The sequence below is a fragment of the Thalassophryne amazonica genome, chromosome 12 (assembly GCF_902500255.1).
Source record: "Thalassophryne amazonica chromosome 12, fThaAma1.1, whole genome shotgun sequence".
NCBI lineage: Eukaryota > Metazoa > Chordata > Actinopteri > Batrachoidiformes > Batrachoididae > Thalassophryne > Thalassophryne amazonica.
This window is the reverse complement of record NC_047114.1, coordinates 36,702,390-36,718,976: the sequence shown is the minus strand read 5'-3', so window position 1 is coordinate 36,718,976 and position 16,587 is coordinate 36,702,390. Positions and strand designations below refer to the sequence as shown.

The window sequence follows — 16,587 nt, the reverse complement described above, 5'->3', positions numbered from 1 at the left end:
ACATTCCACATCTATATTTTCCCCAAATGGAAAACAGAGAAAACTGACAGCAGGCTCAATGGATGCAAAGTCAGTAAAGCCCCTGTCAAATTCTGACAAGATGTTCTGCACGTGATCATCATAATGTGCGCTCTCAAGCTCCACACAGTCTTTGCCCTGACGCTTAAGTTCTCTGTCCATGTGTGGAAAGTTCCACAGATCACACTGTTGCAACCTGCTTGATAGCAGTTGCAACTTGCTTTTTAACATGTTCATGGTGCTGATCATGTTTGTTTTTACCCTGCAGCTCCAGATGCAAGTTAATGATCTTGTCAGTCAGCTAGGGTAAGAAAGGCTAAATCCAAGAGCCACTGACTGTCTTCTAGCAGTGTATATTCAGCATGGTTTGAACGTTTCAGAAATTCTTTAATTTCGGGTAACAATTCAGAGAACTGTTCCAGAAATTTACCTTTGCTGAGCCACCTAACATCAGATCTGTGTGTTCTGCTCCTGTCTCCTCCTGCTGTGCACAGAATAATCACCTCTGCAGTCTCCTGGCCCAAACAGAATACGGAGTCTTGTTAGCCACATCTATCATGTCTTCCATATTTAAAATCTTCCCGCACAACTCTTGCCGGTGAATTATACAGGAAATCTGGGTGCATTGCTGGAGCCCCATCGGTTGTAATGGAGATACGTTTGAAGAGGGGCAACTGGCTCTTAACCAGTTTTTCCAGTACTCAATTTATTGGAAGTGCATGTTTAACAGCAACGTAAACAGTGTATGTCCTGACATTTATGGTTGAATTTAAACACTATTATTTTAAAAAGAGTTTTTGTGAAACATGACATAAAGTCAATCTTTCTTGACTTCAATGAACTTCAATATTTGTTTTATAAAAAATAAAATAGTCTTTCTTATCCTCATATTTAACTATTGACAGCACTGTAATGGTGAAATTTACAATTTATAATCTACATTGTTTATCAATTATTATTAAAGCTTAAAGGACTTGATGTAACAATCCCTTGAATGAATCATCAGCACAGCTTCTTACTTCGTGTCTGGAGTGGGAGAGGGGTGTCAACATCATTAGGGTCATCAGATGGGCACCCTTCATCTTCAGTGTTTCATTGATTTAGGCCCATGACACCTCCGGAGGGCTCAACGGCAACACTTGGCATCCCAGTGTGCCCCCCTCTGTCTCAACCCCTCACCAGTCATCTCATAGCCCAGTTATTATCTTTCCTTTTCATCCACAGCCAATTGCTGCTTCGCTCTGCCGCCTCTGAAAGTGCTTTCACTGCTTGGTGGAAGGCATGTCCTTTCACGCCCATCATCATCAGTAACCTGTTTGTGGTTTTGGCAACAAACCGTCTGCAACCAACTTCTAAAGGAAACACCTTGGTAGTCCAGTTGCACTGTTCTGCCTGGGCTGCTAATTCAGCGTACTTCAGATGTTTTCGCTCATACACCTCTTCAACAGCAGCTTCCCAAGGTACCGTTAACTCCAGAATGTATAGGAGTTTTTGACAAGTTGACCACAGGATTAGTTCTGGCCTGAGAGTAGTTGCTACTATCTCTGATGGAAAGATGAGTTTGTGACCAAGGTCGATCTGCATTTGCCAGTCTTTGGCGAGGTCAAGGAGGGAGGTGTTCGGTCTTGCCAATGCTTTGGGTGGATGTTCTCCTATTCTCACAAAGTGGGTGGTGCTTGTAGGTCCACGCGTCAGGGGAGGGAGGGCATTGATGGCATTTCTCCTTTCTTCAAGGATGCTGGCTAGCTGGCTCAGGACCTGATTATGCCTCCAGGTGTAACGGCCTTGGTACAGGCTGGTTTTGCACCCAGTTAGGATGTGCCTCAATGTTGCTGGTGTTTGGCAAAGCATGCAATGAGGGATCTTCTCCTCTCCACTGGTGAAGGTTTTTGGGAGTTGGAAGAACATCATAGGTAGCTCTGATGATGAAGCTAAGTCTGCTTCCCTCCATTTCCAAAATATCCCTCCATGTGAGCTTCCGATGTTCTAGGTTTTCCCACCTGGTCCACTGTCCTTGTTTGGCTTGTGAGACTGCCTTTGCACTCCTTTCCGCCTCCTCTTGTCGCCGAATTTCCTCAACCACTAGTTTCCTTCTCTCGATGGATGTAGCCTTATGCCAAGTTGGTCGACTTGCACCAAATCCAGGTCCTGCTGTTCCATGTTGTACTTGCCCCACGATGTCTCTGTGCCTGAGAGCAGATTTTGCTTGCTGTACAGCCTCTGCTGGAGTCCATTTCCTACCAGTTGCTAATCTGGGTGCAGTTGCTCGTATTGCTGCATCCTGGGAGTCACTTAAAGTCATGTTTAGTCTCGCTTTAGCGCACTTATATTCTTCAGTGAGGCTGGACACAGGCAGATCCAAAGCACCATGTCCATACAAGCCAACACTGCTGAGGCATCGCGGGAGTCCAAGCCATTTGTAACTATTAAATTCTTTCTAACATTTTTCTAACATTTAAATTCATTCTCAACATTTTAGTTGTTGAAATTTAATTGTCCTTACAAGTAGTAGTATGAAAAAAAATGTCTTCAAAATGGGCCTTTAATCCAGGGGTGTTGTAGAGGGCGGCGTCCCCATCCCCCAATTCCTCTTTCCGTCTGGATTTGCCTGTTTGCTGTCTGAGCAGGAAGGAAGAATGGATAACGTTTATTTATGTAGAAAGCACAACTAAATTGACATTTAAGAAAGTTTTATCGGCATTTTTTAGGTTATGTCGTCCTCAGAAAGACATTTAGGTGCATTTGGGTGGAAAAAGAGCATTAGTATTTGTTGTTAATGCGTCACAGGGTCTTCTACTGTTCTTAGTGAGGATGCTCACAGAGCGGCACAGAGTTTTTTTTTTTTTTTTTAAGTGTAAAAATATCTTTGTAAAGCTCAGTACAGGTGTGCTGTCGTCACCGCACTTTGGGAGACAACAGTTGTTTTTTTTTTTTTGTTTTTTTTTCCAGCTCGGCGCTGCTGCACAAAACAGCAGATGAATAGGTCATAGCATCGAACACTAAAAGTGGGCAGTTTGGCCGACCCCCGACTTTCCCCTGCCCAGGGGCCAGTTTTAATGCTGCGATCCACCCACACTATCTCTGCAATCAACCGGTTATTGCAATGGACCAGTTGATTACGATCGACGTATTGGGCACCCATCTGCTGTGGCATAAAATGGTCTGAAAATAATGTTGACATAATATCACAATATTATCTATTGTCACAACTTTTTTCTGTTAATATGAGAAAAGTCTCAGGAAAACCAGCAACACAACAATACGAATCATTTCTGATACTTGCTTCTATGAAGCCCACCCCCCACCCCCCCATGCGTCTTAGAGATAGGCATCTGTTTAAGGCAGAGAGTGACTCATCTTTGTCGAAGAAAAAATCTGTAGAAACAGGCCTTTTTCTTCTGACCGTTATCCAGTCTTCACACATGGTCTAAACATTGTTTATTTCAACAGGAGATCATGGTGGGTTCCATGTACCAGGCAGAGATCCCTGTGGGTCTAAGTAAATATAAAGACAATGACAAAGGTAAAAAGTCTTTCTGTTGTTTCACTATGAACATGTTGAGGTGGTAACATTCAACAGTAGTTTGACAATACATTGCTTTCCCTGTACTCTCTGTATAGTTTATGAAAATGATGATCAGTTGTTGTGGAACCCCGAATGTCTTTGTGAAGACAAAGTGGTGGAGTTTTTGACAGAGGCATCAAGGCGAACTGGAGAGGAGACTGGAGTAGATGCAGTCCCAGAGGGATCTCACATCAAAGACAATGAACAGGTGAGAGCAATAAATCTGTAGCTTAGGTTCAATCAAGTGTGGGGAAGAAAAGGGGCCTTTATTGTCATTTCATATACAAACAACCAAACTCATAACAGAAAAGTCAAAGGCAAAACAAATAGAAGAAAATTGAATTTTCATACATACATACAACAAAATTTGTCCTCTGCATTTGCTCATCCTTATTAGTTAGACACAAAACAACCACTAGGACCACCCAGGGACCAACTCCAGATGTAGAGAATGTATTGACATGTAAGCTGTATTGAATGTATAATGTTGCAAAAAAAAAGGAAAACAGTTTTACTGTCAGCTACAGTACAGGTTGTGGACAATGGTGGTGGGAACGCAGTATTTTCATGTAACATAGAAGATTCGTTAAAGGACCATGCTAGTCACTTTGGTGTATGAGATCAAAATAATTGTTACATTACTGGCAACTAGAGCTAATTGATGTGATCATAATGTAAGGGATATAAATTCAATAGAATATTTAATTAAATCTCAAATTTAATTAAATACCTCGAAAGGGGCACCGTCTTGCCAGAAGCGCAGGAAATATTATCATCGATCAGTCTTAAATCTGAACGTCATAAGTTATGAATACAACTGATTAAACATCTGTCTTCAGCTGGACACAAGACAACTGGTGTAATTTTTAAACATTTATTTAAATATTTACAGGCAACAAACACGTGGCTAAAATTTTGTGAATATAGATTCATAGTTTTATTACTAAGATGATGAGACAAGGCTGAGAAATAAAGTGAAAAGAGGAAAGAACGGGTCTAAATATTCTAAACTTGGTTGGAATTTAGCAATGAATTTTGGGTCACAAATGATGATTATTAAGAAAATTAAACAAACGCACTTTGCATCACTGACAACAAAGGCCACCAATACATTTGAAGGATCACTTATCTGAATCCCATGGATTGGGTGACATGGAGCAGTCCGGTCTGGTTTGCTGGCCTCCTTTAACAACCTGTGTTGGGTTAACCCGGCAGGCAGTGGTGGGCACAGCTAACCAAAAGGTTAGCTTCGATAACAGTTAATCAGCTAACTGAAAAGTTATCTTTTATGACGCTAAACCGATAAATCACCCAAAAAATTATCGGGCGCTCCAGCTAACCGATAGCTTTCAGTATTGTCTCCAGTACACTTGTAACTACTAACAAGCTGATTTTGTGTTTTAACACCATGATGGTGGCATCAAAGGTGACCACAAACTCAAACAATGAGTCAGCACTTTTGTCTTTGTGCGCCCTGCCCACTGCTGGAAGGTTCTGTTTAATACATAGCTTACAGCAGTGAAGCAGTTTTTTTTAATTTGTAAAAAACAAAAAGCCATTTGCAAAAGTCAAGTTGTGATTAGACATCCGTCTGATATAACCGGGGTGAAAATAAATAGAATACTGTCATCTACTGGCGCCCAGATGCTCAGACCCTAACCCATAATCCTTTGCATGTCAGAGTTGCTGTGGTTTAAACAGCACAGAGAGAATCCACGACAACAATTGTAAATGATCATTATACAACCAAAATGTACATTTTTATTTCTTTTCATAAGCTGCAACAACTCTCTGGCACCCAAAGGATTATGAGAAATCTCAATGCTTAAGGTGAATACTGCTATGAACACTGCTGGCCAGGAAATGGCAGTAGAGACCCTGAAAACTTGCGGAAACAAATATTTCTAATAAATAATCTGTGTCCGCTACATTTAAGATGCGTGGAGTTTAATAAACGCATACTGAATTTCAGACATCTTATATATATTACTCTGGAACAAAGAGGACAGACAGTGTTTGACATAAGCAAGACGTTAAAGAGCAAACAGGAAGCGATTGCAGCTCACAATGATTTGATTCAAAAATAATGGAGCTTCTTCTGGCATTTTTACATAAACACAATAACAACATCTATAAACCCAGAGAATATTTTCACAAGAATTTTAGGCAAAATATACAAAGGGTTTAATGCTGTTGTCCATGTGGAGCCTGATCAGTGCATTTCTCCTGTTGTGAATGTCCTGAGATTAACCATAATAAACTTTGTGGAGACACAATGTCCACACTAAAACCTTAAAAATTAGTGCATTACTTTAAAACTAAAACATATATCTGATATTTTCACTTTATAAAACTTCAGAGGTGACGTTAATTTAAATAACTTGTTCGAAATTAGTTTGGCTAAAATTTTAACCATAAGTTAAAACTGTATGCCTCTGGATGACTTGGGTGATATTGCCAGCAAGTCAGTATGGGTCAAAAGAAATGAGCTTTTTTTTCTTTTCTGTGGCTAGTTCTCCTTTGTCTGCAGAGGATAGAACTGTTCTACTACAAAACATTTAACAGGTAGGTACTCAAATCTTTGATGTCAGACTTCATAAATGTTTCTAACTGTTGAGCTTTGTTCACCATGCTTGCAAAACTATGTTAGCAGTCTAAAAATTATCGTACCAAAATTTATTGGAAGATAATTAGTCCACTGATGGTTTTCAGAATTATCTGAAAAGCTAATCCGGTAATGAAAACATTAGCTTTGATAATTAGCAGATTAGCAGAACTGTGCCCACCACTGCTGGCAGTTCTATCAGACGTAGTACCAGAGTGCTGCTTGTTTTCCCAGCAGGATCAAACGTGGGAGTTCACTGGCTCCGATTCACCAGGCCGACCCAGGAGGAAGACTTCTATTGGTTTTTTGCTGTCAGAGGAATGGTCTGGCGGCTTCTAAAATATGTAGAAAATAAATTTAAAGTCTTTGTAAGAATTTAAATGGGCTTAAGAATATCACAAAGAAAGTTGTGGAGGAAATATTAAAGATAATAAAAGCTTTTGACATTGAGCAAAGAACTGGGAAGCTCGCCAATTCAAAAATTCAGTTTTACTCTTAATTTGAAAAACTCAGCTAGGAAATTGTCTTCATAGTTCAAATGACTTGACTTATGCCTTAAAAGGTATTTGGAAAAATTAGTGTTGCCTTTCAAAGACTGGTTCCTCAAAAAGGTACGGCTAACAGAAAAACACGCGGATAAAACAGAAGAATTATGGAACAAAAGCCACGAGTCAACGACCAGCTAATATAGGTCGTCTGTGTTGTTTTTTGCCAAATAGCAATATAGCATACTGACTAACAGGATTTTGGACTGTAAAGAGACTCGCAACTTAAATTGAATCAACAATGATTAGGGATGGGACAATATGCTTTTCCCCCGATTTGAGTCTCTCACGATTTTTTGGGTGCCGATTCCATTTAAATTGCGATTTTTACGATATTGCAGATTTTTGCTATTCTTAGTTTAGCTTTCTTAATACCAGTGAAAAAGTTGCATAATGATGTCTACAGTCTATATCAGGAGGCATATTTCCCCCCAAAATACACAACACATGTGAATCTACTCAGTCAGTGCTATAAAAAAAACAAATTTCACAAACAGAACACCTGAACCTAGACTTCAAAAGTAGTAAATAAAATGTATAATACACAAACAAAAATATTTACTTTTGTAGCTTATTTAACTGTTCTGCTCAGTCAGTCCAGTAATAAAACAAATTTCACAGAGCACCTGAACCTGAACACCTGAAAACTCAAATGTGAGCCTTTTGTTTCAGAGAAATACTTTCTGGAAGGTATCGCATACCTTGGTTCCAGCATGTACAGCGTGTTCCTGAAACCCGTATTTTCCACAACACTATAAGGCCGCAGGTCTTTGCAAATGAAGTCCGTGATTGATTTTGTGATGCGTTTTGCATCAGGACTGCTGGGTAGATTGGAAAATGCTGACCAGTGTCTGCTGGCTTGCTGCTGTGGGACATTTGGCTGGAAGCTCTGCATTTACTTCAGGATGGTGCCATGCTAGGTGGGCATTGAGGTTTGTCGTATTTCCACAGTATGCAACGTGTGCATTACGGATTTTACAAATAGCTTTCGACATGTCCAGTTCTGCTTTTCCTTTCAAAGCAAAAAATCCAAAATGTGATGGTGGGGGTTTTATCCCTGCACCACGTAGCGAGTTGTCCACCATTCTCTGCTTTCAATTTAAGTCCCCCCCCCCACATGGATGGATGTGACATTGCATTGCCAGGTAGTCGAAGAAAAGCATTTCGCCCTCTGCTGGAGAAAAGCGGTAACTTTTACACATCCAGCTGATAAACGTAGTCTAAAGTGAAGCATTCATATTTAGAAAAATATCGATATTTTTGTTTAAAAAAATTGATTTAAAAATCGTAAAACAAAAAATTGCGATACTTATATGAATTGATTTTTTTTTTCTCCCACCTCTAACAATGATTTATTTCAGGTGGGATTGGCTTAATTGTGTTGTACAAACCAAGCTAGTGAGAAGCGAGTTGACCATCGATTGTGTCCTCGCTGAATGTTTTCGCAAGATTGATGTGCCTGGAAAAGTGTTGTACAATTTCTGCCAGGATTCTGTTAGTTACGCTTCAGGTCCCTAATTGTGCCGCCTGCCTTTAATCTAAAAAACATACATTGTTGTAGTTCAGAAAACTACACCGTAAAAGAAATGACAATTCAAAGAACTCAAAAATAATAATTCTCAGTATCAATTAAAATGGAACAATCAGTGATGAAAGTGGGCCATGGGAAAAAAAAAAAAGAAAATTTTTGGCACGGGCCAAAGGCACGAAGCCCCTGGCAAGGGGTCTGGGGGTTCTCCCCCAGAAAAATTTGAGATCTCACATGTATTCTGGTGCATTTTCAGGTCTATTTACCTACCAAAAAATCTCCCCCAATTTTTTTTTTGGGGGGGGGGGTCAGGTCAATTTTTCCACCCCAGTCTTTTCACACAACTTGTGCTACCAGCCTTTAATCCAAAAAAACATTGTGGTTCAGAAAACTACACCGTAAAAGAAATAACAGTCCAAAGAACTGAAAAATAATACTTCTCAGTATGAATTCAAATGCAGCAATAGAAGTATTTATGGCACATTAATATATCAACTTGTTCAACCTTTTCTCACTTCTGAGTTTTCTTAGTTTTGGCAGGAGCTTTGGAGCTATTGATAATCTCTGTTTTCAAATTCTTGGCCACCTTAAAATCCTTACAGATATGTTTTTAATTCAGGATTAATTTCTGATTACTGTACATTTTGAAGTTAAAAACTTTTCTTACATTAGTAAACTTTATTTTTAGACAAATTAAAATGAAAAGTAATGTGTACATGTATTAATGGTAGATTCATTAATTCATTCAGCAAATGTATGTTTCTGATGTGGTCAAGAAATATAGTTCTTAAAATAAAAAGAAATATGAAACAGCAGTGTGCTATTGTCTTTGACTACTTGAAGGTTAACAAATTTTACAGTGGGGAAAATAAGTATTTGACCCCCTGTCAGTTTTTCAGGTTTTCCCACCTACTAAGAATGGAGAGGTCTGTAATTTTTATCGTAGGTACACTTCAACTGTGAGACAGAATCCAAAAAAAAAAAAAAAAATCCAGAAAATCACATTGTATGATTTTTAAATAATTAATTAGCATTTTATTGCATAAAATAAGTATTTGACCCCCTACCAACCAGCAAGAATTCTGGCTCTCACAGACCTGTTAATTTTTCTTTATGGTGTGTTTACACATAAGCAAGACACGTTCCGAATGTCATTTTTCTGTCATTCGTGACACATTCCTGACATTCTTAACGTGACTTAATGCATCTGAATAGGTTTCTTAATAGTGCGTGTTGGTGCGTGATATTCGTGGAGCATGTTTTTGGCTGTCAAAAAATCTTCCACGAATGTCATACACCACCCTCATTTTGTCTCACGTCGTGGAGGTCGCAACTGAGCGTATTGATCCGTCTTGATGAGTATTGATCCTTAATAGAATGTGACAACGTTCGCAGTGGTTCCTGTGATGGTTCTTGGACCTCAAACTGTCACGTGTTATTACAAAGTGACACGGAAACTGTCAAGTTTTGACACGACTTGCAACGCAGCATCACATTTCACTGCGCGCCACGACGAATCAGTTTTCTGTCATGTGCGCACAATTAAACTCAGCTCCACAGCATTCAGTTTGATGCAGTATGTCGAAGAGGAACAGTGACGCGAAGTCAGCCAAGTGTTGTTCCACATTTCCTCCTCAGGACGCTCCTGCAGGTGTTCCTCCTGCTGTTGTAATCGATGAACCGGAGAACGAGTCTGAGCAACCAGAGGAGCGAGAGGAGACTCACGTGCTGCCTGACATCTCTGCACCTCCTCCAGTCCTCCAATATATATATATATATATATATATATATATATATATATATATATATATATATATATATATATATATAATATATATATATATATATATATATATATATATATATATATTATATACAAATAATGGATGGTAAGGAGTCCAACACAGAGGAATATTGGATGAAGAAAAGTTATATTGGACTCGGCTACGCCTCGTCTAATATAACTTTTCTTCATCCAATATTCCTCTATGTTGGACTCCTTACCATCCATCAGTTATGTTCTCCACCCCCCTGCCAAATTAAGCAAAAAACAGAGTCAAGTAAATTAGATCAATTTATTTTGTTGTGAACAGCATATGATTGATTCTGATGCGATGAATGCTTCTAAAATGTCAGTAGCGTGCTTGTCTACCTTCTTAGTGTTTTTGGCATCCTTGGAGTTCAATGTTTCACCAGTTCCTCTTCTGTGAACTCAGCAAACCTCGCTGGCAGACGGTTTTCTGCTGTTGTTGACATGTTTGTTTCCATTTTTCAACCAGTGTCTGTTACCTAGTTCCTGACCTTCGTATGCCGCGCTCTAATTGGCTAGCTGTTGGCAGTAAGCTCTAACGCTATTGGTGAGTGGGAAATGATCCAATATAACTTTTGGTCCTACCCTTTTTGGATCCTTTTGGATCCAACATAACTTTCTGGCTCCAAGCATGCCAAAATACAGGTAAATGATAGAAAGGCTAAGCTGTGATTGGCTATTGCAATCTGAGTGGAGAACATATATATATATACGAGGTCTGTCCATAAAGTATAGGTCCTTTTTATTTTTTTCAAAAACTGTATGGATTTCATTCATATGTTTGTACGTCAGACATGCTTGAACCCTCGTGCGCATGCGTGAGTTTTTCCACACCTGTCGGTCACGTCATTTGCCTGTGAGCACGCCTTGGGAAGGACTGGTCCCGCCCCCTCGTTGGAATTCCTTTGTCTGAGAAGTTGCTGAGAGACTGGCGCTTTGTTTGATCAAAATTTTTTCAAAACCTGTGAGGCACATCGAAGTGGACACGGTTCGAAAAATTCAGCTGGTTTTCGGTGAAAATTTTAACGGCTGATGAGAGATTCTGAAGTGATTCTGTTGCTTTAAGGACTTCCCACGGAGCGGGACGTCGCGCAGTGCTCCCAGGCGCCGTCGTCAGCCTGTTTCAAGCTGAAAACCTCCACATTTAAGCCTCTGTTGACCCGGGACGTCGTGAGAGAACAGAGAAGTTTCAGAAGAAGTCAGTTTCAGCATTTTATCCAGATATTCCACTGATAAAGGAGATTTTTTAATGAAAGATGTGCGGGCGGATTCGCACGTCGGCTTGCAGCCGCTGCGATGCGCCGCCACAGGAAAAGCACCTCCGTGTTGATAACCATTTGTAAAATCCAGGCGGCTTTTGATGGCTTTCAGTGGAGTGAGTATCTGAGAAATTGTTTAACAGTTGGGCATGTTCCAACTTGTCCTTAAGGCTTCCAACGGAGGTGTTTTTCCTGTTGCACCAAGCTGCGCCGGCTGCAAGCCGACGTGCGAATCCGCCCGCACGTCTTTCATTAAAAAAATCTCCTTTAACTGTGGAATATCCGGATAAAATGCTGAAACTGACTTCTTCTGAAACATCTCTGTTCTCTCACGACGTCCCGGGTCAACAGAGGCTTAAATGTGGAGGTTTTCAGCTTGAAACAGGCTGACGATGGCGCCTGGGAGCGCTGCGCGACGTCCCGCTCTGTGGGAAGTCCTTAAAGCGACAGAATCACTTCAAAATCTCTCATCAGCCGTTAAAATTTTCACCGAAAACCAGCTGAATTTTTCGAACCGTGTCCACTTCGATGTGCCTCACAGGTTTTGAAAAAATTTTGATCAAACAAAGCGCCAGTCTCTCAGCAACTTCTCAGACAAAGGAATTCCAACGAGGGGGCTGGACCACACCTCCCACAAGGCGTGCTCACAGGCGAATGACGTCACCGACAGGCGTGGAAAAACTCACGCATGCGCACGAGGGTTCAAGCATGTCTGACGTACAAATATATGAATGAAATCCATATAGTTTTTGAAAAAAATAAAAAGGACCTATACTTTATGGACAGACCTCGTATATATATATATGTATATATATATATATATATATATGTATATATACACACACACACTTCTGTGGAGTAAGTTTTTTGGAAGGGTGATGCGATTTGACAGTATGTTAATTTCTATTTATTTATTTAATAAGCTTTAATAAGTTATCAAACAAGTGGCTGTAGGACAACTCTGAGTGGCCCAGCCAGAACCCAGACCTGAATCAGACTGAACATCTCTAGAGAGATCTGAAAATGGCTGTGCACCGACCCTCCCCATCCAACCTGATGGAGCTTGAGAGGTGCTGCAAAGAAGAACGGGCAAAACTGCCCAACGATAGGTGCACCAAGCTTGTGGCATCATATTCAAGAAGACTTGAGGCTGAGACTTGAGGGGCATTATCTTCAATTAACGAGGCTCCTCTCTGAGCTTGGTGCTAATTTCAAGAAGTTCAAAATTTAGCAACAACAGCGTAGCGCAGTTTGTGTATGAGTTACTGCGACGACTTAGAGGCATGTGGGTGGTGCTTATGAGTCTGCTAAAACCCCATTATTCGTGCGCCTCGCAGCTACGCAGGACCTGAGAGCCTATTTTTGGAGCGGCTGCCCTCTTGCGCACACAATTCCACCTGCTCTGTGTGCTGGATGCTCTATATAAAATAATTATTTTGTAGCAGATTAATCATTTTCTGCCAAACCTTGGATGCTGAAAACACCTCTGATCGCTTCTGGAATCACAGAGGACTGTTTCATCTGGATGCTTTTTTCCTCACTTTCCTGCTCCATATGGAATGTAGTTTGAACAGCTTAAGGTAACTATTTTTAATGTTTTTATAGCTTGATAAAACAGTTCTTAGCTGTTAAGGTATGTCTGTAGTTGATTTAATATCTTGTTAATGGATCACATGAGATCTGCTGTGTGTGCGCACTGAGGCAGTGACTCATCACGCTCCAAATGAGCATTTAAGCAGAACGCCAGGTCACAAAAGAGTGATATTTCAGTCAATATTGGATAAACACAAAGTTAAAATTTGGATGACTGCGTGAAAGTGAATGCGTGTTTAAAGCCGTGGAAGAAATAACTGTCCAAGAACCCTTGGTTTGGTTCTAGCTGGTCTGGTGCATTACAGGTGGACATCAGCCTGGCACACATTGCGCAACTGCGGGTCTGTACTGGAGCGTCTATTTTTGGACTGCATTTAAAAAATGTGTCATCTTTAAATGCTGCTGTGAATCTATGAATTGAAAACCCACACTTTAAAGGGACCAGGTGTGGGAGGGCTGGAGGTTTGGACCAAACCCATGCCTAAACATGCGCCAACATGGGGTTATCACAGCACTACATGGCTTAGTGTGGCTGATGCGAGCCTTTTGAGGCTCTAATGACAGGTTGGTCGTAGCTCACTAGAGGCTGCTACGTGACACATGCGGGGTACAGAGAGGCACATGTAGAGGAACCTTCATAGCGGATATGTGATAGATGAAAATGTGGGTTATTCTTCGAATAATCGCTGACACACCCATGAATGGCTCATTATTCGTGGCTTATTATTCAGTGGGACTAGGGTGGTCCATAAAAATGGTCAAAAATGTTTTTTTCAAAAAACTTCATCTCACCCTCTAAATTTGTTGTACCTAACATAAAAACACATCATGTACAATTTCATAAAACTCTAATAATTTTTACTGGTAGCACACAGCCCTTAAAGATTTTGCTCGCAATAACTTTGTCATATAGTATGGTCATTTCCAGATATTTCCAAATTATTTCTGTCAGTTTAATATTGATATGTCAGGACAGAAATTATGGCAATACATTGGAAAATCATATCTTTTCATATCCCATAATATAGTTAACACTAAAACATGAATTGTGAGATGCAGTTCTTCTCGTACATGTATCATGCTCCTACAATACCTACATACTGGGGTAGCGAAGATTTTGTAACAATCAAACATTGCGTTTTCATTTTATTGATGAAATACTGTTTCATTATTGATCAATTTAAATAAGTCTAAGCTTTATATATTTCCACATACACATATATTTTGATCTAACTCCAAACAATAATATTCTTTATGCCTTGCAGTACTTAATATTCAAAAATGTATGAATCAGCACAAGAACCAATTATACAGCTGTGTAACATAAGAGAACATCCTTTACATGATAATGATATTTAAGTTGCTTGCATCATGACCAAGACTTGCTGCCGTTTCAGTCAGAATATAGGTGGCACTTCTGTCTGTTGTTTTGGTCCTATCCAATGCTGCTGCAAGTCCTGGTGTTACAACAGCTTTAATTTTACTGGCTTTTTGTGGCACTGGCATAACAAATTCTTCATCTGGACTTTCTGTGTTCTCTTCACTCTGGCTGGAGACAGTGTAAGGTAGTGAGACATTAGATAGTCCAGGCTCCTCCAGTTTCTCTTTGTATTTTGCTTCTGCAGCTTTCCTTTTTTTCTGCTCTTTGTTCTTTGGCAGTTTGTATTTTATCTTCATCCTGATGTGCCATGTCAAACAAGTCCTCCAAAGATTCACAAAACACTGTTTCATCTTGCTTCTGCTTGTCTGTATTGCGATTCTTGGTCTTTTTCAGTGTTTTCCATTTTCCGAACACCTTTTCTAACTTTGTGATCAGATGCTGCTTTGCCCTCAGTGGGATTCTAGCTCTCTCCCAAAAAGGAATTGCCATGTCTATAGAGGACACAGCAGCATCATGGACAGTTTTCTTCAAATCAGTGTGTTTGAAGAAAAATACCTTGAGTATTTGCCCATTTGAGGGCAGTTTGTTTCCCTTTATTTCAGTCAGTGGAACCAATAAGGTATACAAATGTTCTTCTTCTAGTAGCTGACATGTTTTACTGAAGTTTCCAGTTAATGGTTAAGCATGTTAAGTCAGCAAGTGTCTCTTTTTACATTTATCTCATTTAGATTCACCATCACCAAAGATCTGAAAGAAAAGAAGCTGTGAATTGAAGCAAAATTTTCAGCTTGTAGCCTAAAATAACATTTTTGAAAGTATGTTGTTTGTGAGAAATATTTAAACCCAGGTATAGTTTTAAATTGAATATAAAATTATACTTTAGTTACACTCAGGTGGTTAACTTCTATCCTCTTTATAAGTGATGTGATTAGATACTGGATAATGGATAACCTATTGCACGGGCACTCGGGCAGCGATAACTGATATATTTACAACCTTCAGCTATGATGTGCTACCTCTAAATATTAATGTATGACAAAAATATTTGGCAGGCTTTCTTTTTTCCCAAAGCATCATAAAATGAAGGGGTGAGAGTAATGAATTTCCAACTTTTATTTTTTTGAACCACCCTAGGTGGGACCCAGGCTTTAGTTTTTATTTTTAATAAATTTGCAAAAAAAAACAAAATCTCCCCCCCCCCCCCCCCCCAAAAAAAAAGAAAAAACAACCTTTTTTCATGTTGTCATTATGGGGTGTTGTGAGTACAATTTTGAGGGGGAAAATGAATTTATTTTGGAATAAGGCTGTACCATAACAAAATGTGGACAAAGTGAAGCACTGTGAATACTTTCTGGATGCACTGTACCTACACATTGGTAAAACTCATATTTTACAGAAAAAAAAATTGTGAAATGTTTCTAACCCGTGGTCAAGCTTTACAGGACAATGGTAGGATTTTATAAATAGTGAGCACATCACTTGACTTTAGCTTTTGTGTTTTTGGACCTCATACTGTATTTTTTCCATGCAATGAGCCTCGACTAAAGTTTACAGCTTATGACACGGACACAGAAATAAACCTGGGGTTGGGATGTTTTAGCAATGCAACAACAAAACTAATCTCAGGAAAACCAGCAGCACAACAATAAGATGTATTTTATGAAGACACACGTATGAAATTTTACCACAACTTTCATGTCCGTGATCAGTGTGTTACCTTCTGACTACAACTGTATGTGGTGGTCCTGTGTCTGCAGGCTTTATATGAACTGGTGAAATGTGACTTTGACACAGAGGAAGCTTTAAGAAGACTTCGGTTCAATGTAAAAGCAGCCAGAGGTAAATGGCACGTCTAAAAAAAAAAAAATTATAATAATTTTTACATTATCATCCTCTGTTTTTTATCTTCTGATAGTACTGAGATCCTGTGTACTTATTTTATTGTACAAATATCGTAACCACAAGTATCCCCCCCAACAGAGGAGCTGGCCGTCTGGACCGAAGAGGAATGTAGAAATTTTGAGCAAGGACTAAAAGTATATGGCAAAGACTTTCACTTAATACAGGGCAACAAGGTAAGAGTCACATCAAGCATCTTGACTATCCAATATTTTTGAATGTGATCACTACGATCTCTATGATCTGTGCTGTGTTTGGTGTTATGTGAGTGATCAAAGTGGAATGTGCACCATCTTGACCGTGGCAAATTTTGAGACAAATTAAAAGTAGTAAAGCATCTTTAAATATTTTCTTGATAAAGTCATAGTCTTATTTGATTTGTCT

General features: G+C 39.6%; 1 protein-coding gene across 2 annotated transcripts in view; it reads left to right on the top strand.

Annotated features, from left to right (window-relative positions):
• The window catches only part of mier1b (mesoderm induction early response 1b, transcriptional regulator), a 51,354-nt gene that overhangs the window by 20,533 nt on the left and 14,234 nt on the right, over positions 1-16,587 (top strand). For both annotated transcript variants that reach the window (XM_034183349.1, XM_034183348.1), the window contains exons 7-10: positions 3,469-3,541; positions 3,640-3,791; positions 16,062-16,143; positions 16,285-16,379. In XM_034183349.1, the coding sequence (XP_034039240.1) occupies positions 3,469-3,541; positions 3,640-3,791; positions 16,062-16,143; positions 16,285-16,379 (402 nt within the window). The remainder of the gene's footprint in view (positions 1-3,468; positions 3,542-3,639; positions 3,792-16,061; positions 16,144-16,284; positions 16,380-16,587) is intronic.